Source organism: Falco cherrug, chromosome 1, assembly GCF_023634085.1.
Source record: "Falco cherrug isolate bFalChe1 chromosome 1, bFalChe1.pri, whole genome shotgun sequence".
Taxonomy (NCBI): Eukaryota; Metazoa; Chordata; class Aves; order Falconiformes; family Falconidae; genus Falco; species Falco cherrug.
In genome coordinates, this window is record NC_073697.1 from 93,477,185 (window position 1) to 93,502,977 (window position 25,793).

The 25,793-nt window shown below is 55.7% G+C and overlaps 4 protein-coding genes across 4 annotated transcripts; 2 read left to right on the plus strand and 2 right to left on the minus strand.

Annotated features, from left to right (window-relative positions):
• Positions 1–22: 22 nt before the first annotated feature.
• On the minus strand, positions 23–10,715 carry TBC1D10A (TBC1 domain family member 10A). Its single transcript, XM_055707969.1, has 9 exons — positions 10,435–10,715; positions 7,468–7,567; positions 4,334–4,441; positions 3,878–3,984; positions 3,102–3,216; positions 2,770–2,835; positions 2,225–2,414; positions 1,634–1,788; positions 23–1,406 (listed from the first exon to the last, which is right to left on the minus strand). Exons 1-9 carry the CDS (start codon positions 10,638–10,640, stop codon positions 1,014–1,016), a joined length of 1,440 nt encoding a protein of 479 aa, XP_055563944.1. The 5' UTR covers positions 10,641–10,715; the 3' UTR covers positions 23–1,013.
• On the plus strand, positions 8,268–10,427 carry LOC129735900 (uncharacterized). The gene has a single exon (XM_055707957.1). It carries the CDS (start codon positions 8,399–8,401, stop codon positions 9,989–9,991), a length of 1,593 nt encoding a protein of 530 aa, XP_055563932.1. The 5' UTR covers positions 8,268–8,398; the 3' UTR covers positions 9,992–10,427.
• A 1,629-nt stretch (positions 10,716–12,344) lies between the features above and the next one.
• On the minus strand, positions 12,345–24,939 carry SF3A1 (splicing factor 3a subunit 1). The gene is given in 17 exon segments (XM_055707947.1): positions 12,345–13,056; positions 13,968–14,039; positions 14,140–14,241; positions 15,075–15,229; positions 16,027–16,237; positions 17,016–17,258; positions 17,433–17,554; positions 17,919–18,104; positions 18,203–18,320; positions 18,942–19,135; positions 19,598–19,748; positions 20,453–20,527; positions 20,976–21,233; positions 22,066–22,270; positions 23,237–23,349; positions 24,750–24,770; positions 24,772–24,939. Coding segments are annotated over 17 exon segments (2,373 nt in total). The 5' UTR covers positions 24,817–24,939; the 3' UTR covers positions 12,345–12,954.
• An 82-nt stretch (positions 24,940–25,021) lies between these two features.
• On the plus strand, positions 25,022–25,471 carry CCDC157 (coiled-coil domain containing 157). Its single transcript, XM_055708002.1, has one exon. The coding sequence runs from the start codon at positions 25,220–25,222 to the stop codon at positions 25,469–25,471; it is 252 nt and encodes an 83-aa protein (XP_055563977.1). The 5' UTR covers positions 25,022–25,219.
• The last annotated feature ends 322 nt before the right edge of the window (positions 25,472–25,793 follow it).

A 25,793-nucleotide genomic window follows, 5' to 3' on the forward strand; every position in this document is an offset into this window, starting at 1 on the left:
ACGGTGGCAGCCGCAGGCGCTGTGCCTTTACACAATCCTGCTTTATTTACCCCTTTGTACAAAACCGTTTTTTCCCTGCTTTATTTTACAAAGCCACCCCCGGCCCTTGGGGAGGGCAGGGGGGAGAGAGGGGACCCTGCAACCAGGGAGCACCTGGCCGCTCACCCACCCTGTCTCACCTCTGCTGGGGTCTTGGGGTGGGTGGCAGCGGTGGGGAGAGCCCCGACAGGGCAAATGCTCCCCCCGAGCCGTGGGGAGCCCAGGGACGGGGATGGGGGGGCTTTAGCCCCATGGTCTGGCATCAAATCCTGCTGCCTCCAGCTCCCAACCTCCGTCCCTGTCCTGCAACGGTTACTGCCACGGACGAATAATAAATAGGCTCAGTGAGTAGGTAAATTTGGTACTATATATAGGGCTACAGCTTGATATATCCTCACTACGTAAAGAGGAGGGGGGGAAAGGGGTCCCCCCAGCTCCTCGCGTACCCCCAGTCCCCCTGCGCCAGGCGCGAGTGCTCGGGAACTGGGTCTGGGTCTGCCCGGGTGGGCAGAAGGGTGGGGGCTATGGGAGGGACCCTGGGGGCCATGGGTCGAGGGGCTCTGGGACAGGGAGAAGGGCCCGAGGGGCAGCCTGGCCCCTCTGGCTGTGGGGAGGGAGTTCAGGTGGCTCAGCCACCCCCTGCCAGGGCTCCCACCGCTCGTGGTGCCAGCACCCTGCCGGGGTGGGCACCCAGCACAGACCAAAGGGGTCTCCCCTCTGGTCACGTCTGGCCAAGCTCCTGCGAATGCCCCCCAGCTTTGAGCCTGCCCCGAGCAGGCATCCCTGCACACGGGGACCACGGTGTCCCCATGCAGCCACACCAGCCCCCTCGTCCCCATCCCTGCAGCGCAGAGCCCCCAGCACCGGGTGCCACGGGTCCCCACATAGCCCCCATCAGCGTCCTCGAGCCCGGGTCCGTGCGCAGCCCAGCTGAGCCCGGCTGCCCGGGGTGCGGACCCAGCACCGCGCTGGCCCTACAAGTACGTGTCCTCGCTCTCCCGGGAGCTCAGGCTCTCCTTGGACTGGTGGTGGGGGGAGACCTGCGGCTGCAGCAGCTCCCGGGCTGAGCCGGGGGCCCCGTTGCCCTCGGCCCCAGGGCCGTTGGCAGGGCTGGCTGGGCCCTTTTCTCGGCTCTTCTCCTTGCTCTTGCGGGCCTTGGGCACAGGGGCAGGCCCGGGGGAGACGACGATGGAGGGGACGGGCTCCAGCGCCTTGCGGGTGGGGGGCTCGGCCTCGCTGATAGCCTTGGCGCCATGCAGGCGCGGGGGGGACTTGCACTGCAGCTCCCCGTGCGTCTCCCGCCACTTCTTCAGCTGGATCAGGTGCTCCCGCTCGATCTGACGCTCCGTCACCGGCAGCTCGATGACCTGCAAGGGACGGGCCATCAGCATCTCCCATCAGTGACAGTGCCATCCTGGGTGGCTCTGCACCCCAGGCACTGGGGCAGGGTCTGGGATACCCCACCAGGGCAGAGGCAACCCCAAATCAAAGCCTTTTGGGAAGTGCCCCCATGCTGCACCAGGGGCAGCCCAGTCCAGCAGCCTGGTGCCTAACTGGGCAGCACTGGGCCCCGGCACCTTCCCCAGCACCTCACCTCCTGCACCAGGAAGGTTTCCTGCATGATCTTGGGGCTGAGGGCCCTCAGCCTCTCCATGGTCTCATACTGGCCCTGGCAGGACTTGAGCTTGTCCGAGGAGCCCAGGGTGTGTTTGAGCAGCACAAGGCCCACTCGGAAGATGATCTTCACCCCTGCAAAGGGAGAGGTGAGGCAGTCAGCACCCAGCAGGACAGGGTGACGCCGCCACCATGTCCCTCCGATGCTGTAGGGTACAATATGCATGCCCTGACTGCTAGCAGGACCAGGAAGAGGGGGGATTTGGGATGGATGTGCCCCCAAAACTCCAGCAAAACAGCCCAGCCTGCACCCCAGGCACGTGGCTGCCACAAATCTGCTCTACAATGGGTCCCACGTGCCAGGCACAGGGAAGCAGCCACAGCAGTGCTCCTGCTGCAGCCCCGGGTGCCATCCTTTGCCTTACCCCTTTGTACAAAACCATTTCCCCCCGCTTTATTTTACAAAGCCACCCCCAGTCCTTGGGGAGGGCAGGAGGGAGAGAGGGTACCCTGCAGCCAGGGTATGGCTGGTCACCCCAGGAGGAAGAGGAGGACAGTGGGGAGCTTCTACCTTCACAGAAGAACATGTCCCAGACGCGCAGGACAGAGCTCCAGGGCAGTGTGCGGGAGAAGGCGCACATGAACCACTCGGTCATGTATAGGATGGGATCGATCTTCTGCTTGCTCAGGTGCTTGTAGGCCACTGGTGAGACCTTGTGCAGCAGGGAGAAGAGGATCTGCCCATCCAGCTGAATGGCCTCCTGCAGGAACAGTGTCAGGAGCCCCAGTCAGTGAGCACCTTAACCCCAGCCCAGCCCTGGGATCAGCTCCCCAGTGCCTGGCCCCAGAGGAGCAGCAGCCCACCCTTCAGACCAGGCTACAGGAGCAGAGCTGTGCCCCACAGATGCCGGCAGCAAAGCTACGTTTAGCTCCCCATCTCTGACTGTGGGATGCTCCTGGGGCCACAGCACAACATGGAGTCCATGGGAGCACCCAGGATCTCCTTGAGCTTCCTTCTTTCTCCAGGGTGAGAAGCTGGGAAAGCTTGAGAGCTTTCGGCCTGGAGACATCACAGGTCCCTGCTGCCACCAAAGACACCACGGGCCCTTCACTCACCAGCTTCTCACTGTAGTAGCCAGGGAGGTACTTCTCGCAGATCTGCACCAGGCACCAGAACGCTTGCTGCAAGCCAAGGAACAGTGGGTGAGCACCCAGGTGTGCCCAGGGGACATCCCTACAGCCCCCACCCCACTCCCAGGGACCAAGGGAGTGGGCAGGAGGAGGCAGAGCGTACCTGGGACAATGGACACCTCCCTGCACCAGCCAAGCTCTGGGGTAAATGGGTGCCGTGAGCCAAGCACTCTGTCCACCCCAGAGACCCACACCTCCCCCTGGTTCCAGCTCTGTGGCCACTAGCTCTCCCTGCCCTCCCAGGCACGTGCCCATACCTCGGCTGGCATGTGCATGAGCAGGACAGCAGCGATGGGGGCCTGGGCCTGGCAGTAGCCTTCCTCTGGGCGGTACAGCGTGTATGCCTTCAGCACCCGAAACAGGTCCTGCTGCCTGCAGAGACACCCCAGGGATGGAGAGGTGGAGAGAGGGCAGGAACACGGCCCAGCAGCCTCCCCCATGGGCCCTATCAGCACTGGGCATCACATGGTGATCTGGCTACCAGCCACCACTCTTCCCACCCGAGCTTGGGTCAGTCGCTGCTGGGATCCCTCTTCCTCACATACCCAGGGCTACAGGACACGATAACCACAGCTCTGCTCTGGGAAGCTCTACCCACGGAGGCCCCATCCTGCCCGGATCCAAGGGGCAAGGCAGGAAGATGACCATCTCTCAGGGTGAGCCGTAGCTGGGCACGGACCCAGCTGCAAGCACAGTGGCACAGATGCTCCCCGACACGTGGAGAACAGCATTTCCCTGTGAAATGGATGCCACAGCTGGCCAGTCCCTCGCTCTGCCCTCCTGCCATGGCAATTCCCACCCCACTGGGTGTCAGAGCTGGTGCTGAGGGCTGCAAACCACACACTGTGCTCCTGGGAAGCCATCCTGGTTTTAGCCCATGCCTGGATGCCCTGCAAGCTGGGGGGTATAAGGACCGTGGGGGACACTGTGGGGGACACTGCGGCTCCGTGAGCTGCTATAGACAGTGCCCACCCTGCAGTGCTGCTCCGAACTAGTGGCTGCCGAGGACCTGACACGCAGCAGCTCCACTTACCCATGGCCTCCGCGCGAGACAAACATCTCATGGAAGGGGAACTGCCGATGGAGATCTCGCTCGATCACATCCAGCCACTTCGGGTCTCCCGTGAGGAGATCCAGTTCCTGAGGAGGAGAGGGCTGGGGTCAGCAGCACCCCAAACTGGCACGGTGCCAGCCCTTCTCCAGCATGTGGGGCCAGGGCCCGCAGCAAGCCCAGGGGAGCCAGCAGAGCAGCCACAGCGCTGGGCCTGCGCCTCTGCCTCAAACATGAGCCCCATCAGGTCATGGGTCAGCCCATGCTTGCTGGGACACTAGCCCCCTTGAACCACCCACCCCCCGCAGTGGGAACAAGCAGTTTCGGGGACCCCAACAGACGCCCCAGCCCTGGAGGCAGCAGGAGCCATCCCAGCACTGTTCTCCTCCGCCAGCATCCCCACCGCAGCAGTGTAGGAAGGTCCTCAGCAGCACTCACATCAAACTTGCCGATGTTCTGCTCCAACTTGACCTTACTCCCGGAGAGGTACTGCCAGGCACGGCCCCGCAGAGAGGGTGGGATCCCCTTCTGGCACCGCAGCCGGATCTGTGCGGAGAGACATGGCCATTACGGGGGAAATCATGGAGCGGTGGGGATCAAAACGACCCTGGCGCAAGATGGGAGCCAGGCCCAGCACCGCAGTTGCGGACTGGTCCCCTGCTGCCTCCCTGTTACAAGGGCACGTCCCCCTGCACCCCCAGGGACAGTGTGCCCAGCCACGTGTCCCGTGACAGCACCTAGTGTCACACAGACCTACAGGACAGCATGGGGACAGGCAGCCAGAGACCCTGCTCACCCCTCTCCCCAGCCCAGCACTTAACACGCCAGCTGGGATGGCAGCCAGAGCCGCACCAGCGAGAGGGAGCTGCAGATGGCCGCCAGGAGCCCAGCCGAGGCTTTGTGGCTTGCAAACAGCTCCAAACAAGCCCAGCTCTGCCTCACAGCAGGATCCTGCTGAGAACTGGAAAATCAAACACTGGAGCCAAAGTGGGGAGCGAGTGGCTCCCTCCCCACCCCGCACAGCCCGTGGAAAGCACTGGGGACACAGGGGAGGGCTCTCCGACCCCCAGCCCAGCCCTCCTGCTTGCCAGTGGGGCCATGGAGAGCCGGGAGGTGCAGCATGCCGAGTGTCTCAGCCTTTCCGCCTGCTCATCCCGGGCAAAGGGCAGGACTGGCCCCAGCTCCACATGTGGCTGACTCCCGAGGCCCCCAGGGCCACTGACTGCCCACAGACGGCCACCAGTTTCCTTGGTGCAGGGCACCAGCCAGGACCAAAGTCCAGGTGGGGCAGTGCTGGTACCTACCCCTTGGCAGCGAGCTGAGCCACCTCAACTCTGCTGTTGCCAGCACCCCAGCAGGGGCCAAAACCAGAGACACCCCCCCCTCCCCCACTCCAGTGCCCAGGGAAGCAGCACCATCTCCCCACTGTCCTCAGCCAGGGCATGCAGCAAGGTGGGGCCCGTTGGACCGGTGCTTTCAGCAGTTACCCCACATAAAACCCTGCAAAAGCTCAGCGCAGCCTCGGCGCTTCACGTCCCTGCTCAGGTGGCACATGCCAACTGCTGGAGATGCACCAAGGCTCTGCGAGCCATGGCTGACAGCTCCCAAGAGCTTCTCCTGCCTGCCCAGAGCTCCTTTTCCCCGTTTGCTTGTGTAACTTGGTAACAAGCGGTTCCATTTCTAAGCAGCCCAGCCCAGCGTGGTGGTAACGCCGTGTCCCCGGGAGGGTTTGCTGCTCCCTTGCTGCAGCACTGCTTGTTTGTCCTGGACCCCAGAGGGCTTTTGTGCCTGCAGGAAACGCAGCGGGCGATGCCCAGGGCGGCTGCGGGCAGCTCTGCCACTGCTGATGGCTCCCTTTTCAAGCCGGTCCCCTTCCTGCTGGCTAAGCTGCCAGGAAGGAAGCTGTGCTGCTGGGTTTTGGTTCGGCAGCCTCTCCAGCTGGCCACGCTCAGCGCAGCCAAGGCCAAGCAGCTGCACATCTCATCCCTCAGCCCCACGCAAGGTCCTGCCATCACCACCACACTGGGGGTACCTGGCCCCCAGGATCCCACCGTGCCCTTCCAGGGACCAGGAGCATGTCTGGGCTGAGGGATGCTGAAAGCAAAGAGCAGTCGGAGTGCTGCCTGCCCCCAGAGCAGGGGGAGCTGCCCACGCGTCTGCCCTCCCTCAGTCTGGCTAGAAGGGGCAAGGACCAGCACGTGGCACTGGCACAGCTCGGCGCCACAAAGGACGCGGAGTTGTGGTTCCGCTGGGATCTGGGCCAGGCAGGCGAGGGAAGGAGCGTTTCGGAATCCTGGAGCGGTGCAGGTGGGAGCGAGCCCGGCAGGAGCTGGCCCAAGAGATCCCTGGGCCGTTAGCCAACCCCGGTGAGGCAGCCAGAAAAGTACCGGGGTTTTTCAGAGGCGCAGGGAGCTCCTTCGGAAGCAGCAGGGCCCGAGCCACGCGGCGTGGCCCTGTACCAAAGCAGCCAGGCTTCTGCCAGAGCAGGGGCTGTCGGCAGCATCCGCAGCCAGGCCTGGCACTCTTCCCCGAGCAGCCCCAGGGCTCCAAGCACAGAGCAGCTCTCCAGATCAGACCTCAGAGGCTCTGGGCATAGATTTTTGCTGCAGGATGGACTAGACAGCACATCAGCCCCACGGAGACCCCCAGGAGCTCAGCCCAAGCACGAGGGAGCTCCTCTGCCAGACGTACGCCTGCCGGAGCATTCACCCGAGCCCGGAGGCCAGGCTGCGGCACGGCTGGAGAGCAGCGGAAACTGCCTGCAGAACAAAGCACCCGCCTGCCGCGGCCTGAAAAGCTCTCCCAAATCCTTTGCAAGCGGCCAGGAAAGAGATGAGGGATTCCTGCATCATTCACCAGGCATCGAGCAGGGACAGCGCTCCAGGAGCACAGTGCACAGAGCGGTGCCAGGAGGCTCTGCCAGCGAAGCAGGAAGGAGGCAGCAGCCCTTCAGCCACTGCTGGTTTGTCCCAGCAACCTCACTGCTTCCAGCAGACACAGCAGCAACCTGGGACTTGCTGCATCCCATCCCTGCCTCATCCACAGGCTCAGGAGGTCAGGGAGCACCAACAGACCGAGCCATGGAGCCACCCAGCACACACACCACCATGAATCTCCTGGGGACCCCAGCTTGCAGCCCAGCGTCATGCACATCAGGCTCAAACATTTCCTACCCAAAGCTTTTTTTGGTCTACAAGATGCTCAGAACAGAAGTTTCCATGACTGAACAATTCCCATGGCTGCCTGCAGACAGCCAAAGCAGCCCTAGGAAGGCTCCAGCCCGGCGGGGAACAGACGGGGGCAGGAGCAGGCTGGCTCGGGGACTGCAAGCTCAGCCCCCCACAAGCTCCAGCTTCCCTCCCACCATGAGAAGCGTCACAGGGAGAGAACAGCCCATTCAAACCAACAGCATCCTCCAGAGGCAACGCGTCTGTCTGTGGGGACCTAGTGACACACAGGCTGCCCCAAAGCCTCAAAGGGACACGGCTGCACCTGGCTGTCCCTCCCTGCTGCTTCCTCTCGCCTGCACAGCTGTCCCGGGGGCAGCCCCAGGGGACAATGCTGCCCCTTACCTTCTTGTGTTTTTTGGCCATCCACTTGTCCCAGTTGTTGAGCATATCCAGCCATTTGGACTCCCGCTGCCGCAGCACCTCCAAAGGCACCTCCTCCAGCCTGCGGGACGGGAGGGAAGAGGCCGGTCAGCACGGTGCCAAGCCCTCCCTGCAGCACAGAGTCCCCCCCATCCTCTCGGCAGCCTGGGTGCCCCCCAGCAGGCACAGAACCTGGCCAGGACACACTCGAGCGCGCCGGCGTTTCAGCAGCTGCTCGGTGCTGCCGGAAGCGCTCACCACCCATGAAATCACTGCGCCAGCGCAGCCCCAGCTCCTCAGCAGTTCAAAACCTCTTGGGAGCAGCCTGCGCTGCACCGACTGCATGCCTCAGCATCCCTGGGGAGCTATGCCCAAAGAGAAGGGCATGGCAAGAAGGTGAGGAACCGGGGAGCACATCCGGAGGCGACAGCTGAGCTAAGCAAGGTCCAATCCACCCTGCGGGGGCTGGCTGCAGACTGAAAAAGCCGGGGCCATAAGCATCGTGTCATCCGCACGGCCCGTCGTGCTCCAAAAGCCTGGCGCTGCTCCAGCCCCCGGCGTTGAGCCCGGCTGAGGGTCCCCCAGGAGGGAGGGGAGTGTTTTCCAGCAAGCTCAGCCTAGCCAGGGAATCCAATTTAACCCTGCCGAGGCAGGCAGGGATGCTGCCGCAACGCCAAAGCCAACGAGGGGGAAGCCGGCACTGCGGAAACCCCCTGGGTCCCTCCGCCTTTCGTCAGTGAGGACACGGGTGACAAACAGCTTGGCCAGGCCCTGGGCACGGACATCCCAGGGAGAGCAGATGCTCCTTCGGGACATCAGTAAAGAAGGCCAACTCCAGCAGGCTTGACGCCTTCCTGGCTTTCGGCATCCCAGGAGCAGCCAGACCGTTTCCAAGGACCTGACAGTGGTCTGGATGCTGAGCATCCCCCAGGGAGACGCCAAGCGCCCAGCCCCGCTGCAGGACACCAGGCCCTGCCTCCTCCCAGACCTCTCTGCGTGGGGAGCCGGAAGGCAAGCAGCACAGCGCGCCCAGGGCCACATCCAGCTGGCAGCACTGCCCCACTCCCTGCCCAGCCCTTCCCCGCCGGCTCCCACCCACCACAGCGGGTCAGCGGGGCCAAGAGCGATTGTTTCAGAGCAAACCCGCTCCAAAGGGATCCACTTTGCTTGGTGGGGCCACCCCACCCTCCCCAGCACGGGCTGGGCACGGCCAGCAGCGCAGCCCGGCACGGGGATGGAGAGCGCGCTGGCCCCGAGCCGGGAGCCTGGGCTGCCGGAGGAGCTGGGGCTCTCCGAGGCGTGGGAAGCTTGGGAGCGCTGGACGCTGGATCCAGGAGCTGGCTGTGGGCCTGCTGGAGCCCAGCCAGCCCAGACTGGAAGCTGTTACCAGCTGATGGCTGCTTGGCAGCGGGCACAGAGCAAGGACCAGAGGCATTTCAGATGGCCAAGGCGGGGAGGACGAGGTGAGGGCACGCCAGGCCGGGAGGCGGTGATGCCCTATGCAGGGAAGGCGCTCCTTTGCATCCACACTGTGGGTGACCACAGCTCAGCACTTCCTGATGCCCCCAGACCCTCTGCAGATGCTGGGACACCCCACTTGCTCTCCCTATGCTTCCCCAAACCCTTCCAGCTAGAAGGACCCCAACTCTGCCAGCCACGGTGGAAGGCCACGTACTCCTGTTTATTCCTGGACAGACAGAAACCAGATAAAAGGCCTGGAGGAGAGCAGGATTTGGCCCCAGAACATCTGCAGGGTGTGGGAGGAAGGCTCAGTCCCCAGTGCCCACCCAGTCACCACGCTGTTGGCACCCCCAGGAGCAGCCACTCGCCTCCAGCGCCACGAGCTCCAGCCAGGGGAGCTGCTGCCTGCTGGACCCCAGGGACAGTGACATCCACCCCAAGCACCCAGGGATACAGGAAACATCCCAAACACGCGGCAGGTGGCCAGGATGGGGTGCAGCACCCTAGGCAGGAGAAGCCACCCAGCTCCTACGGTGCTGAGCTGTCAGCCTGGTGGGCAGGGACAGGGTTTATCACCCCGAGCAATGCACCTTGCCCAGCACCAGCAATCCAACCGGCGGTGACTCCTCTCCCTGTGGACTGGCCGAGTAATGCCCATAGGTTAGGAGGGATGAGTGCTTTGCTCGTTGCAGATGGGGAAACTGAGGCACGGAGCCCAACCGACACCACAGCACGCAGGTGTGCAAACCACCAGGGAGGCCCCCTGCCAGCACCGGCCCAGCACCGCCATTGTCCCGTGCTTCTCTGGGCGTTGCTGCGAAGCCGCGGCCAAGAAGGCAAACACCAAACATGCTGCCGAACCAGCTCGCCAGCAGCCCTGAGCGCATTCCTGGGTGCCAGCACCAGCCCGGGGCCCAGCACCTCCTCGCCACCGGCGCCGGTGGCCCTGGCACGCCGCCGAACGGTGGCTCGGCCTCTCCGGTTTGACAGCGGCCAAAAATACGCCGGAATGCGGCGCTCGGAGCGCGGGGTAACCAGACACTGACCCCGGCGGGAGGCCCGGGCGCTGCCGGCAGACTCCCGCCATCCCCCCGCTGCCGGCCCTCCCGGGGGCGCGGGGCCGGCTCGGAGCGCTCACCGCGCACGGGCCTGGCCAGGGCCTGGGCCGCCGGGGGAAGCGGGACACGCCGAGCGGCCTCTGCCGGGACACGGGCTCCCCCCGCCGCTGCGGTAGCGGCCTCGGAGCCCCCCGGAGCCTCGGCCGCCCGCGGGCCGCCCCGGGGGCTGCTGCCGCCCTTCTCCACCGCTGCCGAAGGCCCCAAGCGGCGGGCGATCCCCACCCGCCCGGGACGGGAAGAGCCGCTACCGGCCCGGCCCAGCGGCCCGCAGCCCGGCCCTGCGGGGGCGCTCGGGGCCAGCGGCGGCCTCGGCCGGGCCGGGCGCGGCTCCCCCAGGCGGCGCGGCTCCCCCGGCCCCGGCCCCACTCACGGCCCCTCGGCGCTGCGGCTGCCCACGATGAAGCCGAACTTATCGACGCGCCGCTCCTCGGGGCCGCCACCGTTAACCTCCGAGTCGGACCCGAGCGAGCTGAGCTCGTCGCCGCCCGGCTCGGCCAGGCTCTCGCGGGTGCCGGCCAGGCCCTGGTGGCGGCCGCCGGGCGAGCCGGGCCCGCCGCCCCCGCGGCTCTTGGCCATGGCGGCGCGGCTCAGCGGCGGCGCGGCCGCTCCTCCATGCCGCGGCCACGGCGGCGGCCACGCCCCCCCAGCGGGGCACGCCCCCACGCCGCGCCGCCATTGGGCGGGAGGGGGCCTTCGGCCAACCAGCTGCACGGGTGGGCACGGGGACCGCCCGCCTCGGGAGAGGACTGGTCAAGAGGGCGGGAGGGAGCTGTCCGTCAGGGCTTTGGCCCCGCCCCCCGGCAGCGAGCGCTGGGCAGCGCCTGGGCCGCGCTGAGCCCAGAGCGGGACCCCGCCGGCTCGGCTGGAAGCGCCCGTAGTGGGGCAGCACGGGGATGGGGGCGCTAGGACCAGTCTCCCCCGGGCGATGGCTGTGCTGCAGCCCGGGGTCCCTCGATAACACAGTAACACAGACGTTTTATCCCTCGATATTCCCAGGGTCCTGCCAGGCTGGTAAAAGGGGCTGGGCTGGGCTGGAAGTGTCACTAAAGCACCGGCGTCACGTCCTGCCAGAGACATGGAGGAAACATGGGTCATGTTGGGCACCAGGCACCACGGTGGCTCGTCCACCGAGCACAGCTGGAGGAGAAAGGGTGGATGACCTTAAGCACAGTCACAGCACGTTTGGGCCCCACACCGGATGTAAAAACATGACTTCTCCATTTCAGAGTTTTCTTGGCGGTTTTGTTCTTTTTTTAAAATCAGCTCTGGAAAACACCACTCGCTGCCCTGTTTGGTTTTCTCCAAGATTGGACTATTGCCTAATTTTTAAAAGCAAAAGGGAAGTCATTACCACACCTTCCTGCATGGCAGGAGCGCCCTACATCCACCAAACACCCTGCCCATGCCTGCCAAGACACTCTGAACTCAGCATCTTACAGCAGGAACAGGAGCAGGCTGCCTTTGTGTGACAAAGCACAGCAGCCCTCACAGACACGTGGGCATCTGTCAGAGGGAGCAGCTGGCCCCTATGGCCAGGGGACTGCCGGCCACCTGGGCTGGACCAGCGCCAGGCACCTTCCCTACAGCAACAGGGCTTCCTCCCACCCCCCTGCCCTCCGAGAGGAGCACAACAGAGGTGGGAGGATGCTGGCTCTTCCCTCCTGCTTCATCTTGCTCTCCCCCAAGTGCAGAATACGGTAAACAGGATGTTCCTGTAATGCCTGACCATCACAAAAAAAAAAAAAAAAAAAAAAAAAAAGTGTATTAAAATAAATCCATGGCTTTGGGTTTTCCCAAAAGAACAGAGGTACCCAAATCAGACACCCGCCTCCTCCTTGGCACCCAGTTCTCTCCGTTGCTTAACTTTACTCTGTGTTATATTTCTATCCAGCTGCAACACAGCTCTGACTGAAGGAATAATCTCTTTTCCAGACCTACATGCTCTCCAGAACCAAAAAGATGCCACCTGCATGATATGAAGTGTAAAAAAAATTTTCCAATAAAATTCTAAGTTCAAAGTCATCTTTCTGTCCCCAAATAGACATAAGCATTTGTATATACACGCGTTATTTCCAGGAATAAAATTTGCCTGGTGCTAAAGTTAAGAAAACCTTTTTGTTGCAGCCCTTCCCAGAAATTAAAAGGACTTCCTATAGTAAACTGCTTAATTACAAAACCCCAATGTTATTTCCCCCCAATGCAGCCAAGTGCTCTGAAGCCAGGCACACATCCATCTAAAAAACCTAAACCCCAAGGAAAGAGAGCCGCAACAGACAGAACCCCACACCGAGATGCATGTTTATTAAAACAAATCACAGGCTGCACAGAAGCATGAAGCAGTTTAGCAAGCACAGACCCAGATCTCCTTTATCGCAGGGAACAGTCACGTACACTCATGCTAAGGGAGGATAAATTTCTGAGTCAGGGTCAGTGCAAGAGGCTCTTGCAGATAGATCCAAGACAGAAAAAGAACACGGGGCTCAATGAGCATGTTAAGAAGGAAGAAGTTTTCGATTAGAAAAAGGTTAAATGAAGCAGCAAGCACTGCAGTTGGACAGATGATGTTCTTGGTCAGTGCAAATCCCTCAAAGATGGATCTAGACTAAGCTGGGCATGACCTCAAAATGTTGCTTCACGAGGGAATTCAGCAGAGGGCTGCTGAGTACTTGATCAAAGCATCAATCACTAACAGACTGCTGCAGTTATATACTAGGTCACTACACTTACACATGTCAGGGCTCTATCAACTCCCCCTCTCAGCAGCCACCCAAACACAGTCTCTCTTTTCAAACTAGAGCTGGCAGTAGCCCCTAAAAGGCTGGGGGGTTGGAAAGGTTGGGGTTACACAAGTGACAACGCAGTCACATTTTGTCTCTGGGCTCCACACCTCCTATTTCTTTCTGCCTCCTCTTTCTTTGAGTGCCAGGTGAATCAGAGAGCCACTTGTCATGTTGTAATACGCCAGGGAGTTCGAATCCTTGATGAAGATGCCCTGAGTGGAAGAGAAAAAAACCAAAACAGCAGTCACAGCAGAAATCTTAATGCTCCCTTCCCACAAAACCCACACAGAGGAAAGCCTCCTGGATATACTCTGAGCAGCGTGATAACAGAAGGCCAAAGGCTTTGAAAAACCCCGGCGACACCCCAGTGTCTCAGAAGACGAGCAAAGAAGGTGGGTATGCTGGGAATGATGCTAGAGTACAAATACACAATTTGTACTCCAAATCTCTACAAACATATAAAGACAGTCACCACAAGTGAAGTTATTTAGGTGGGGGAAAAGTGGAGCTTTTTTTTTTTTTTCCTTCCTGAAAAACAGTTAAGCTTCCTTTCTCGCTAAGGGTTAACAGAGTATCCACCCATAGATGGAACTCCTGGGGAGATAAGTGCACAAAGTTCACTGCTTAGGCAGCAGGTTGTGCCTGTTCACATGCACAACTGGGAACAAGTCACTAAAAAGGAATGGTGCTTTTCTGATAGCTCCAGTCTTGAGAGGAAGAAAGACCTCTTCGCTTTCATGTTTTGGAGAAAGTCTTTTCAGAGCTGCCAGGGTTTCAAGGTACTCTCGCCCACCTTCCAGAGCACATATGACAGATCAGCAGAAGCAGACTGCTGCATTTCAATGTCAAAAAATCCCAATAAAATAACAGGCTGATTTCAGAGAGAGCAATCAAGCTTACAGGACTTCTCTGCAGCTGCAGCAGTCACCAATGCCACCTATTAAAGCCCTGTCCGGCTGTCACAGTGTGCAGCTCTGTAACCAAGTGTGCTGTACAGACAGGAGAAACACTCCCTCTGATCTTCCCAGTATCTCAGTAGGTACAGCGCAACTTTTTCTTGTAAAAAGTCAGTTTGTGTGTGAGAAAGCACTGAAATAACAGCATTTGAAGGGCTTATACCCACCTCGTACTGCAGCTTCTGTTTCCCAGCTGGCATCCCTGTGGCCTCATGGATCTTAACCTTTATAACAGACACCTAGGAAGAATCAAACGAGCTTTCTCAGGCTTTTTTCCCCCACTGTGCAGATGGCCAGCACTGCAAGAGGGGGTAGAACCTAAGTTAATCAGCTACATGCCTGGTCTGAGAGCGGCAGGGTGAACACCAACACTTGGCCATTCAGCTTCCATTCTGTCTTGTCCTGCATGTTGGGAACCTGGACTTTGACCGTGACCGGACCCTAAAGGAAACAAAGATAAAGTCTCTTACAGGCAAGGAGGCTCAGGACTACGATAAAAGAGCAGCAGACAAATTATTTATAGACACAGAGTGGCGGTTATTTGTTTCCAAAACTAGCCAGATATCTCGACTTCTCAGGAAACACACAGAAATGTTATTTGCTTCAACACTGAGAAAGTTACTTCGCCGCTACCAAAATAGAACATTTAGCTGGATTTCTCTCATTTATTCCTCCTTTTGCATGCCATTCACCAAGCATCACACGCATTCACAGCCTTAGAGAGTGAACTGTGAAGCACTAAATAGTACAGCTTCTCTGTGCAGATGCCCAGGAAAAATATATAGCCTTCTTAAAGGACTTAAAACTCAACCCACAACAACGGCACTCCTCAGGAAAGAATTCAGTTTAACATTTAGTTCATGTTGTTACGGAATATACCACATTACCATACTATCATGCTGACATTGATACATTAAATCTCCTTGCATCTCCAGCTTAGAAGTCCTCACTTAAAAGCTTATTAGCAGCTTTAGTTCTTCTTTACATTACTATAAACCTGCATCTCACTGCCCTTAATTACAGGAGAATACTATCTAACTAAACTTCTCCATGTAGTGTTGCATTGCTCTTTCCAGATACGAAGCTGTTCAGTTTGCTCAGGAACGATTATAGGAAGGAGCCATCTCAGAAATTCACTCCCTTGTGAAATACTTCTGCACACCAGCTTCCCTCTGTGTAGTGAGCTGACTTTACATCTCCTTTGGGCAGAGGAGGCCAAACAGCCCAGCAAGTCAGGACTCTGGTGTTTCTCAGCAGCCAGCCCACACATGTACCTTGTTCCTGCGCAGAAATTCCTCCTCTGGAATCAGGCTATCTTCGCTCTTCAGTTTCTTTGAGACTGGCTCATCCTCCATGGGTGGTGGCGGGTGAACAGGAGGCATTGGTGCTGGGGAAGGAACCGGAGCCACGGGAGGTGCGGGAACAAATGCTGAAATGGGATGGAGGGGACACAACACAACCTGCAGTCATCCACTGAGTATACAGTAGATGCTCCCTTACACAAAAACTCTTAGCAGACCAATAAAGGCTGAAAAAAAATGCCACAATACACAGAGGAAGTTAACAACCAACAGTAACATGCAAACTTCAAAGGTTAAGAGATCTTTCATATTGGGAAACAGTCCAGGAAAAGACAACAAGTGGCATAAGAGCTTCCTGCAGATCTTGCAAAAAAGAAAACGCTCTCAGTTTGGCACACAGCTGTGCCAGCACCTTGATTAAAATAAAAAAAATAATTAAAAAACCGAAAAAAAGGAATAATTGTTTTTTACTGAGTGCTTTTCAATTTAAAAGCATCATAGCACTTAATGCTATGAAGCTGCTATAAGGAAAGGGGCCAGACAACAACTTTTGGTCCTGCAGCAGCAACTTCTGTAACAAGCTCTAACACCCAGCGACGTGCTGGCAGTTCCTCTTTACTCTGGTTCCTTTTGGATAGCAGCACAGATTCTTCATCTTCACCTGGGCAGGCTCGCGGGGGCACAGACATAACACAGGTGAGAGAGAATTCTCTGAATTTCATGTTGCAGGAGGAGTCTTGAGCCCCAAAGCAGTACTGCTAGGTAAGTCATATAAAACACCCCAAAATTAACAATGGGACAGGGCCTGCAATCCCAATTACACGCCATTATCAGAGGCAAAAAAAGGACAAAAAGACTCAAAGCTCAAGCCCATGTTATATAGGAATTAGCTGACAATTAACCAGAAAAATCTGAAGTGACTGACCTGTCGGTACTATCATGGGAGGCGGGCGGGGGCTCATGATGGGAGGAGCAGAAGGCGGCATGGGGACAACGTTGATGCGTGGGGTATGGATTATTGGTGGCATGGGGGTGGCTATGACAGATCCCGGAGGCAAACGGACCACAGAAGTCATTGGGGGACGAGGCATGACCGGAACTGCAGAAACAACAGCAGCCCGAACGGGAGGGGGCATCTGCAGAGAGAAGGGATTTTTTTTTTAGCAGGAATGCTCAGTGCTGTTCACAGTCCTGATTAAAATAACCAGAGAAACGCACCAGGGATTTCCGCTGGCCAAAGGCTCGCTGGAAACCATAGCGGGCCCACTGTATGGCCAGCGCAAGCTGCCTGTAGACCGGCACAGAAACCTCATTAATAGATTAAACTAATTAAACTGTTCTTCTTTCCCTCACCACTCAAGACCACGAGCCACTGTAGTGGTCTGACCCCAGCTGAATGCCAAGTACCCACCAAAACTGCTCTCTCTCACCTCTTCGTAGTCAAACCACTACAGCCGCTTAGAAATCTTTGAGGAGGAGCTATTTCAGCGTCACTAGCAGAACCCTTGGGGCAGGGACACTGGGCAGTGAGTCACCTGTGAACATTTCTTATCTATGGCTACTTTTGTTCTGTATCACACATTTTTGTACCTAAAAATGCCCCCACCCATTCCTTTGTTAGCTATACTCTCTTCTTCCAAGATTTCACTGCCTGGGTTCTTCCTCTGCCCATCTGATCAAGTCTTTTTGGCATCTCTCAGGACAAAAAAAAACTTCACCCAAGTCTCATTTTCCATTTTTAACAGCAAGTTCAATAGGGTTCCTCTGATGTTTCCAAATAACTCTTAAACCACAAACTTCATGCAAAAGCTGCTTCTAGGCCAAACGTGCTGTTATAACCCTTGACCTTCACTAGGACTCCCTTCTAACTAGCTACGGCCACAGTAATTTGCTTTTGGAAGCCCAAACACTCACTGTGGGTGGACGAGGCACAGATGTAATAGGCTGAGCACTAGCTGGGGGATTTGACGCTGATGAAGGAGGTGGTGGCTGGGGCATTTCATTGGGCTTGCTGGGACCGATCTTCTCCTTGCTGTCATCCTCTGGCACCAGTCCCTTGGCCTTATGGATAGCTTCAATTTGCTCTTGGAGAGTAATATTGGCCTGAGCAGCTTGTTGTGTGCGGGCCATGCTGCCTGAATGGCCATCCCAGGTCACCTGAGAGGAAAAAAATAAATCAAAATAACCCAGGCTGCCCAGACTGCAATGTGAGCCGCGAATAAATCAAGGAGCAACTTTACAGCAAGAGCAAAGTTCAAAAGACACCCATCTCTCTCAGCATTCGTAATACTACAGGAACCTACTAAAAAACCCCACAGTTTTCACTCTTACCTTTTCCTCTGGTTTCTGGATTTCTTCTTCTCCAATCTTTTTACCAATGGCAGTCTCTTCTACACCAAAGATATCAGTACGGCGCTCTGCCAGCTGCTTCAAGCTGCTTTCAATATCCAAACCTGCAAGTAAAAAGAGAAATTCTTATCTCAAGTGATTTAACTAAACATGATTAAGCCTCTGTTAAAGATCATTAAATTTTTTGGTACCTAATGGCTAAGTGCTGCTCTTTTCAGAAAGAGACCACAACCAATGGCTGGTCAGCAGCAGTTAATGCTCTTTGCCTTTAACTTCATAAAAGGCTCCAATATACTAATGACAAATGCAGCCACGTAATCAGCACACTAAGGACTCTCTATAGAAAGTTACATTTAAGAGGGTCCTTATTGCTGGGATCTGGCGGTGGTGGTGAGGGGGTGTGCAAAGAGTTCAAAGAACTCATCTAGCAACTGCATTTTGCAAGCCATGTCAGATGCTCAAGCTGACCTGGGGCATAGACCTCATCATCACTCTGCTTTTCACGGATGGATCGATCACGCTGCTCCAACCATCGAGGATCCAGGAGACCAATTCGCATATGTTCTTGCATTTTACTGGCAGGAATTTTCTCCCCAGTGATGGGGGAAACAAGATATTCATCTGGAGCCGGCGCGGGCGGTAATGGTTTTGAGGCTAGAAAAACAAAACCACACTGTTGATGCAGCCCAGAAACAAATGTTTTTGTGATTATTCAGGAAGAAATAAAGTTTGTCTTCACCAGCCTGATTTACCTTTGGGATCATAATCTTTCCGCACAATGACCTGATCTGGTGTGGGAGGAAGAGGTGGTGGCATCGGGGTTTCTGGGGGAGGAGGAACCTTCTGACCTTCATCTTCATCATCTGAGCCCTTATTTAAAAAAAACCAAAACAACACAATCAAGCACCAAGTTCCAGTAGTCTAATACCCACATACACAATTTGAGAAAGGCATAAAAATCATGGGCAGTGCTGGATGAACTCATTATGCAGCTTCAAAGCAACAGAGCTTTTGCCTCTGGATACCTATGCTACAGTGGTTCCTCTGGATAACCATGATTCAGAAATTCAGCGGATCCCTGAAGAGGAAGCAAGTACTCCTCAGCTTCCACACTACCACAGCATGGCAAACAGGGTTAACCACGTTCTTGTTCCTTGTTACTAGAAAAGCAGCTTACATACAACGGGTAGAGAAAGAGTCTAAAATGAGTCATCTTTCAGTGTTCCAGTCTCTGTGCAGAAGAAAGCCCAAAAGGCTTGATCACAGAAATATAAAATCCACATCAACTGGTGACAAAATTACTGGATTTCTCTCTTGGAAATTGTATTGTCACAGAAAACAATGAAATACCATATTCCAGCAGAAACAGGTTGTTTTGAAATTCCATCAGAAGGAAATTTCAATTTCCTCAAGAAACTGAAAATGAAGAGCTCATAGATCACTCCCAAACTTTATGGGAGAAAAGGAATGCTGATTCTATTGGCTGGTTACCTCATCCATATCCTGCACTTGTGTGTCTTGATCCAACTGGGCTGGAGGCTCATCTGTTTTCTCTTGCTTTTCATCTTCCTCATCTGACTCCACCTCCATCTCTACCTCCTCACTTTCCCCAAACTTCTCATAACGCTCTTGGATCAGGATTCGAGCTCCCAGCTCTTCTGGAGTAGTGGGAGGAGGGAAATTCCCTACAACACAGAAAAGACAGCTTCTGTTTCTCTATCCCATTTCCTTGCTCAATGCAGAGACAGAAATAACAGTTTCTTGAATGAAAAGCAGTTTCTTTACAAAGCAGCGGCATCAAAATCTCCTGGGAACTAGGGTATATAGAACGGAATGGATGGGAGTCTACACAGAGCAACATCAGCATGACACATGAAAGTACTAGTAGAAAGTGGGACAAGTTCTACTGTCCTGGCGGAAGTGGAAAAGTAGACACTAGTGCAGTCCTGGACTTTGTTCAAGAATGTTCAGAGACTCTGGAAAAAAGCAAAACAGCCCTGCACACTGTCACTAAAAGGCTTTCCCCTTCATCTCTGAAGGATATGCAGCTGTAAACCCCAATGTCTTCTAAAAATATCATTTCAGGACATGGCCCCTACTCAAAGGGAGCAGAGTTTCACTGAGGCTGCAACACTTAACTTCAGTACCTTGCTCACTGGGCTGAAAGTCAACTGTTTCCACAACCACAAAGTCATGCCAATCAATCTGGGCATAAGCAACACGCTCCTTTTCCTTCTCCTCCTCTTCCTTCTTTCTCTCTCGCTCCTGGAACTTCGCCCACTCCACTCTGTAATACACCTGCACAAGCAGACGGAAAGCATGCACCAAATGTCAAGACAAGAAACACATCAGAGTCATCTCTACCAAACCTTTCAGGGCAGTTACAAATATTTCTTTGTCGTGTCAGGCCTCTGAAGTAGTGCTTGTGTATTTCATTTAGAAACTATAAGTTTGCCTATTGAGTAAAGAACGTACTGCACCAGCTTTGTAAAGTGGCTTTCTAAAGCTGGAACTGCAGACTTCTTGAGCCAAGACCAAGCCATCCAGGGATGACATGACTCAGGTATCATTGAAGATTCACAGCCAGCAAAAAATTCAGACACTTTATATTACAGTCCTGTAATGCCACCTTTCCAAAGCAAAAGCAGTCTTCATGACAAAGACAGAAGTCAAAGTCATAACAAACAGCTTGGAAGGACTGTAAGTGACTGAGGTGTCACAGAGAAATTGTCTGAGGAAAACATTCTACTTCGTATAGCACTTGGAAATGGTGTCAGGAAGTATCTAAGGCTCCATGCTGCTACAGCTACCCCAATATGGACACTAGCTAGTAGTTTAAAGGCAAGCTTGAGTACTCCGTATGCAAGTGAGTACAGGGGGCATCCAGTTTCTTCTCTGTATGTTCAGTACTTGCTGCCAGTAAGTCAGAAACACGGAAAGAGAAAAAAATTCAAAACATAACAGAAACGCTTCAGCAATTCTGCAGATTTTTCATGTGATACCTGATCTAGGACTTCCTTGGGATTTTCAGCCTCTTTCTTGAGTTTGAGGAGTAAGCCCTTCGGTGGGATCAAGATCTGAAACATAATTTGCATGACAGTTGGTGACAATTTTTTGCCAAAGCCTCCTTGACAGCAATTACTGTCCTTCCACACTGACAAAAACCAGACCTCTGGGGCTGCATTCCATTTATTCTGTCACAACCCTTTTATTACTTATTGCTCCTACTTGCACTTAAAAATATGCACTCTTTGCTTTCCAACTACCCTCCATATTTTAAAACTCAAAATTTTTACTTGTATTAGAGTAGCACCTGGTACTTGTAAATAACAGCCCACTGTGTTCAGTGCTGAATGTTGCCAACAATGTACGAGACATCCGTTCTAGTTAAAGAGCAAGATTTAAAGGGTGTGCTCCTGCACCTGCACAGATTCCTACTCTGGCTGTATCTTAGGGCTTCAGTAGTCTTCAAAAACGAATACTGCATGGAAGGAATCAACCTGACAGGTAAATTGCCAAGAGTACCTTTGTGTACTGTTCAACAAGCTTAGTGAAGTAGTTAAAGAGACTGTGCTGGGGGCGAAGGAAGTCAAACTGGTAGTTCCTCTGCTCTTTCTGCATCAGCTGAGTCAAGAACTGCCGCCCGTTCCGAGCCACGAACTGCGCTGTTAGCTTCACCACATCCAAGTCAAAGGCTGAGATCGAGGGAGGATCTGCAATGAACTCGAACTCCGGCGGTGGCTCTTTCGGAACAACTGTCTCCTGGATGACCTGGGCCTGCACCTGCAGAGCAGAACAGAGACAGCTCAGTGACTGCCCTCAAGAAAATGTTACCAGACACTTGGGAGAACCCATTTTTCCTTCAGCTGCTGCAGGAAAGCAACACCAATCTAGATACCCCAGAAGCTGCAAGAAGGAGAAAAATCAGTACCTCAGGGTATACCTGGACACCTCTATCTAGGCCTACTATAAACAAAACCATTGCTTCAACCACTAACAAAACCAGCACCGAGCAGGACTTCACTACAGTCCTCCAGGACAGCCAATACCACACAGTGTGACTGCTAGCCCTGCAAAGCCCATAAAAGACTCTGATTCAGTCAGTGCCCTTTTTCCATCTGGTATGTATACAAGCACAGCTGAACAAGACTAGCAACATTTTGTACTCCACATTTTAAGGGAAAGTTGATCCTTCTGGCAGAAAAAAAGGGAAACGTTTCCACAAAGCAGTGCAAGCAACAAACCCAAACTGAGCTTGCTCCAAGGGATTCTACAGGCTTGCCTGTGGCAGGAGTCCTATACTCGTACATCCAAGCAATCCCTTGTGTAGTGAAGTACCCTATCAGTCAATACTCAACTAAATGTAATTAAACTGGACCAAACAGAGTTATAAACTGGCTCTTTCACACACGAATTACCAGCAACTGGGGCATGCACATCTGCATCAAAACAAAGTCCCAGGCACTGAGCTCCAAGCCTTGCTGTGCTGCCTTTTTTGCAAATGTATCACTAACTCCTTCGTTTTTCTTGTCTTTCAGAGCCCCTGCTTAACATCAGGCTGTGACACAACCAGTTAGAAGCCAGGTTCTCAAAGCAAGTGAACAGGAATACTTGCCTTCTGTGGAAGCTGCTGCTGAGCACTTTGCTGCTGTTGCATAACCTTGGGAATAGCAGCTGAGGGCTCCTGTGCTTTACCCTCTTTGAACTCGCTGACTTTGTGCCGGTAGTATGCATGGTAAGGATCATTAGGATTCAAGAAATTGAACTTAGGGTTATTTATTTCATTTTGACGAATTCGAGCTTCAAATTCTGGACCATTTCTGGGGAGGAAAAAGATAAAATTGCTTAGGTGAATGGGCATCAACTCAAGCGTAAACGTCTGCTTCTTTCATAGGCAGATGTGTCGATGCATCAGCCCTTCAGATGACAATTCTCTCTCTTACGTGGAGGGAGTTTACCTCTAAGCAACTCACAACTAATCTGCGTGTACAGCTGGCTGCATGTACAGCTTAAAGGCATTTGTCCTAATTTAGTCTGTAACACTTCACAATGAACATTTCTTAAGGCAGCTACAAATTCACTCACAAGCATTCCACAATTCTCATCTGGCTACATACAAACAAGAGGCCATTTACTAGATTGACAGGTTATCGGATGAAGTTTACAAGTTCCTCACTAGATCGATTTTATTTGCTCTATTAACAGCCTTCTAAAGTTAGTTTCATTTCCAGAAAGTTCATCTAAGGAAAAAAGTAGGTACTCATCACCCTATGCAGAGACTGATCACACCAGAGTGCTTTTAGACTCTTCCCCTAAATTGGACAACTATACTCATGCTAATCAATCTGCTATAGTCAACATGAGGAAACAGTCCCATACCCATCACAAGCAGCTCATCTATCCTGAGAGGATCAGACTGCTTTCTGGAGGTACACGCTCCTCTCCCTCGGGCTATCATGGGAGAAGGAGATGACTGAGGCTTGGACAAACGCACATCCCAGCCGCTGGCACAGTCTAGCAAGCTGTACACAGAAAGATTTTGCCAACAACTTGATTTTATCTACTACCACAGTTTTTCTAGCAAAGTGTGTCTTACACTTCTGCAGTAGAATATTGCTATTTCTTTTCCACAGTCTCACTGGTATAAACTCAATCCTTAAAATCCTTCAAGTAAAGCCACAGGACTGTGGCAAAACTGCTTCAGTTTTGGCAGCTGCACAGACATTAGCACTGAAGGGGTAGCACAAAAATCCTAGAAAACGTGGGACAACACCAGTGTTGTTTACCTGGCTACGAAGCTGGCAGTCTTGTCGACAATATTCCTGACCTCTGGAGGAGGGTAAATAATTCCCACCACGGGCTTGGCTGGTGCTGCTTCCTCTTTTGGCTCCTCTTCTGGCTGTAATAAAAATTGTATATACACACATATAGACAGTCTGGTGTACTGCTGCCTCACAACTACAGCAACTATCAAAAAGCTGAAGAGGTGATTGTGGTGTTTGCAATCAGTCAAGATACTAAATTCAAAGAGCCTAAATCAAAGCTGAAAACAAGAGAAGTTACTTCCAAATCGTATTAAGTAACATGCTGTGTACCAGCATCAGGGGGTGAAGAACAGCCCTGTGGGCTGCAAACCCTGCCTAGGTTTATTTTGGGGGGAGTGAGTTGGAAAATTCATCTCCCTTCTCTCATTTCCTCACCTGCACTGGGAGTAACCATGTTAACAGACCTTAACAACTCTTACCGCTGAGCAGATGTCATATGGTATAGAACATCCCTATGGCCACTTCGGGTCAGCCGTCCTGGCTACCGACATCCCTTCCCAAGAGCATGCCCACTCCCAGCCCATTGCTAGGGGATGAATGTTGCAGAGATGGCTCCAATGCTGCGGCAGCACTACTCAGCAGTGGTCCAAACACTGGTGCGTTACCAACAGCTTTTCCACTACCAGTAAAAAGCACAGCACCATGAGGACTGCTACGGGGAAACTGAACTCCATCTCAGACGGGCCTCAATCCAGCAAGAAAAGCTGTTCTGAAGGAGAGCAGATCTATGGGAAGCGTTTGTCATCCGAACAGGGAGAGCCTCTGGTACTTCCAAACACTAGCAAACTAGGAGCTCTGCAAAGTCACCAGGGACTCCAGTGTGGGAAACTCTCCAGCCAAACACAACATTTGTGAAGCAGGTTAAGTGACGACCGCTAGTTTTAGTTTCCATCCCGCTCCCTCCGAATGACACTATCTTGAGGAGCTGAAGGACAAGGCCACACCATGCTCCAGAGGGATCTGTACTGAAGCACGATGCCGGATAGCCTGGCTAACCTTCCCGAGGGAATCACGGCCTTCCTCCCGATGGCCCGAGCCGCGGCACAGCAACCCGGCCCGGCAGCGGGCTCAGCTCCCCCTTGCCGGGCGGCTGCGCCGCGATCCACGGAGCCCAGCCGGGAGGGCCTGCAGCCCCGGCTCCCTGGGAGCGGCGTTCCCGAGTCGGAAAGACCGGGAAAAGCCCCGAGAGAGAACAGAAACGGAGATGGGGGCGTCAACTCCGCGCCCACGTTCTCCCGGCGGGGGAAGAGCGCCCCGGTGCAGGCCGAGCGCCCGGTGCTCTGCCGCTGGGCCCGGCCCGGCTCAGCGGGGAGCTGCAGACACTGCCACAACCGGCCCTGCGGGAGAAGCTGAAGGCAAATCGCCCCGGGACCACCCTCCACCGAGCCCCGGGACAGGCCTCCGCCGCCTCCCGGACGTGCCCAGGCCCCAGCACCAAAGGGCCCGACGTTGCGCCCGCCCACACGACCCATACCGGTTTGCTCTCCGCGGGGGGGCGCGGGCTGCGCCGGCGGCACAGCTTGCACGGGGCCGGCCGGCATGGTGCTCCCACGGGGCGGCGGGGAGCGCGTCCCCGCCCGCCCGATCGCAGGCCCGAACCAGAGGCACCCGCAGGAGCCCGCGCGGCGACTCGGGCAAAATGGCGGCCGCTCACCACGCGCTGCGCAGGCGCAGCCGGAAGTGACGCCACACTGCGCCGCCGGACGGGCGGGCCCCGCTGCGCGCGCTGGGAGGCGGGGCCTGGCGGGCGCGCGGCGCCGTTGCCATAGCAGCGCGCGGCCGCGTCCCCGTCGCTGGGTCGGAGCCGCCGCGTCCAGCACAGGCCGCGCACCGGCGCCTCCGCGCCCCGGGATCCCGCCGCGTCCCCGCCGTCCCCCGGCAGCCGCTGTGCCGCGTCCGAAGCCCCCGGCCCTGCCGCCGCCCCGGCCCCGCCGCCCCGGCCGCATGGCGCACCTGCTGGGCCACCGCGGCTGCATGGAGAGCCTGCGGGCCGACCTGCGGGACCTGCAGGCCGCCATCGCCGACGTCTCCTCCCGCGCCGGGGCCGTGCGCTTCCCCTCCTGGAAGTTCCCCGACAAAGTGTCCTGCGAGCTGGACCTGGCGGCGCTGCTGGAGCGCTACGGCTACACCGAGGGCGACCCCGCGTTCAGCCAGCACTCGCACGTGGTGCTGCTGGAGCTGCTCATAGACAGGTGAGCGGGCAGGGCCGCCCCGACGCCCCTCTCCGGAGCAGCCCCGGCCGCCACAGGCGCTCCTTGCCCCCGCGGGGAAGGGGCTGCTCCCGGCTCCGGCCTGCGCGGCGTGGCCGAGTCTTCCCGGGGCTTCTTCCCCACGCGCTCCCGTGAGGAGCAGCGTGCCGGCACCTCGGCCTCGTGCCTTGCGGCTCTGCGCCGAGGCCGCAAAGCCGCCTCCTTGCCCTGCGTGCGGCTCAGAGCCACCAGCACAAATGCTGGCCGCCAAGGAGCAGAGCGAGCCCCTGCTCTGCCTGGGGCACCGGGGCAGGCTCCTTCGTTGCCCC

Excerpts from the sequence above, each read along its gene's own strand:
- CCDC157 (XM_055708002.1), top strand. The coding sequence starts at position 25,220 with ATGGCGCACCTGCTGGGCCACCGCGGCTGCATGGAGAGCCTGCGGGCC.
- LOC129735900 (XM_055707957.1), top strand. The coding sequence starts at position 8,399 with ATGCTGAGCATCCCCCAGGGAGACGCCAAGCGCCCAGCCCCGCTGCAG.
- TBC1D10A (XM_055707969.1), bottom strand. The coding sequence starts at position 10,640 with ATGGCCAAGAGCCGCGGGGGCGGCGGGCCCGGCTCGCCCGGCGGCCGC. Across the intron at positions 7,568-10,434 it reads AGCCGCAGCGCCGAGGGGCC|GCTGGAGGAGGTGCCTTTGG; the intron begins GTGAGTGGGGCC and ends CCCGTCCCGCAG. Across the intron at positions 1,407-1,633 it reads AAACCTTCCTGGTGCAGGAG|GTCATCGAGCTGCCGGTGAC; the intron begins GTGAGGTGCTGG and ends CGTCCCTTGCAG.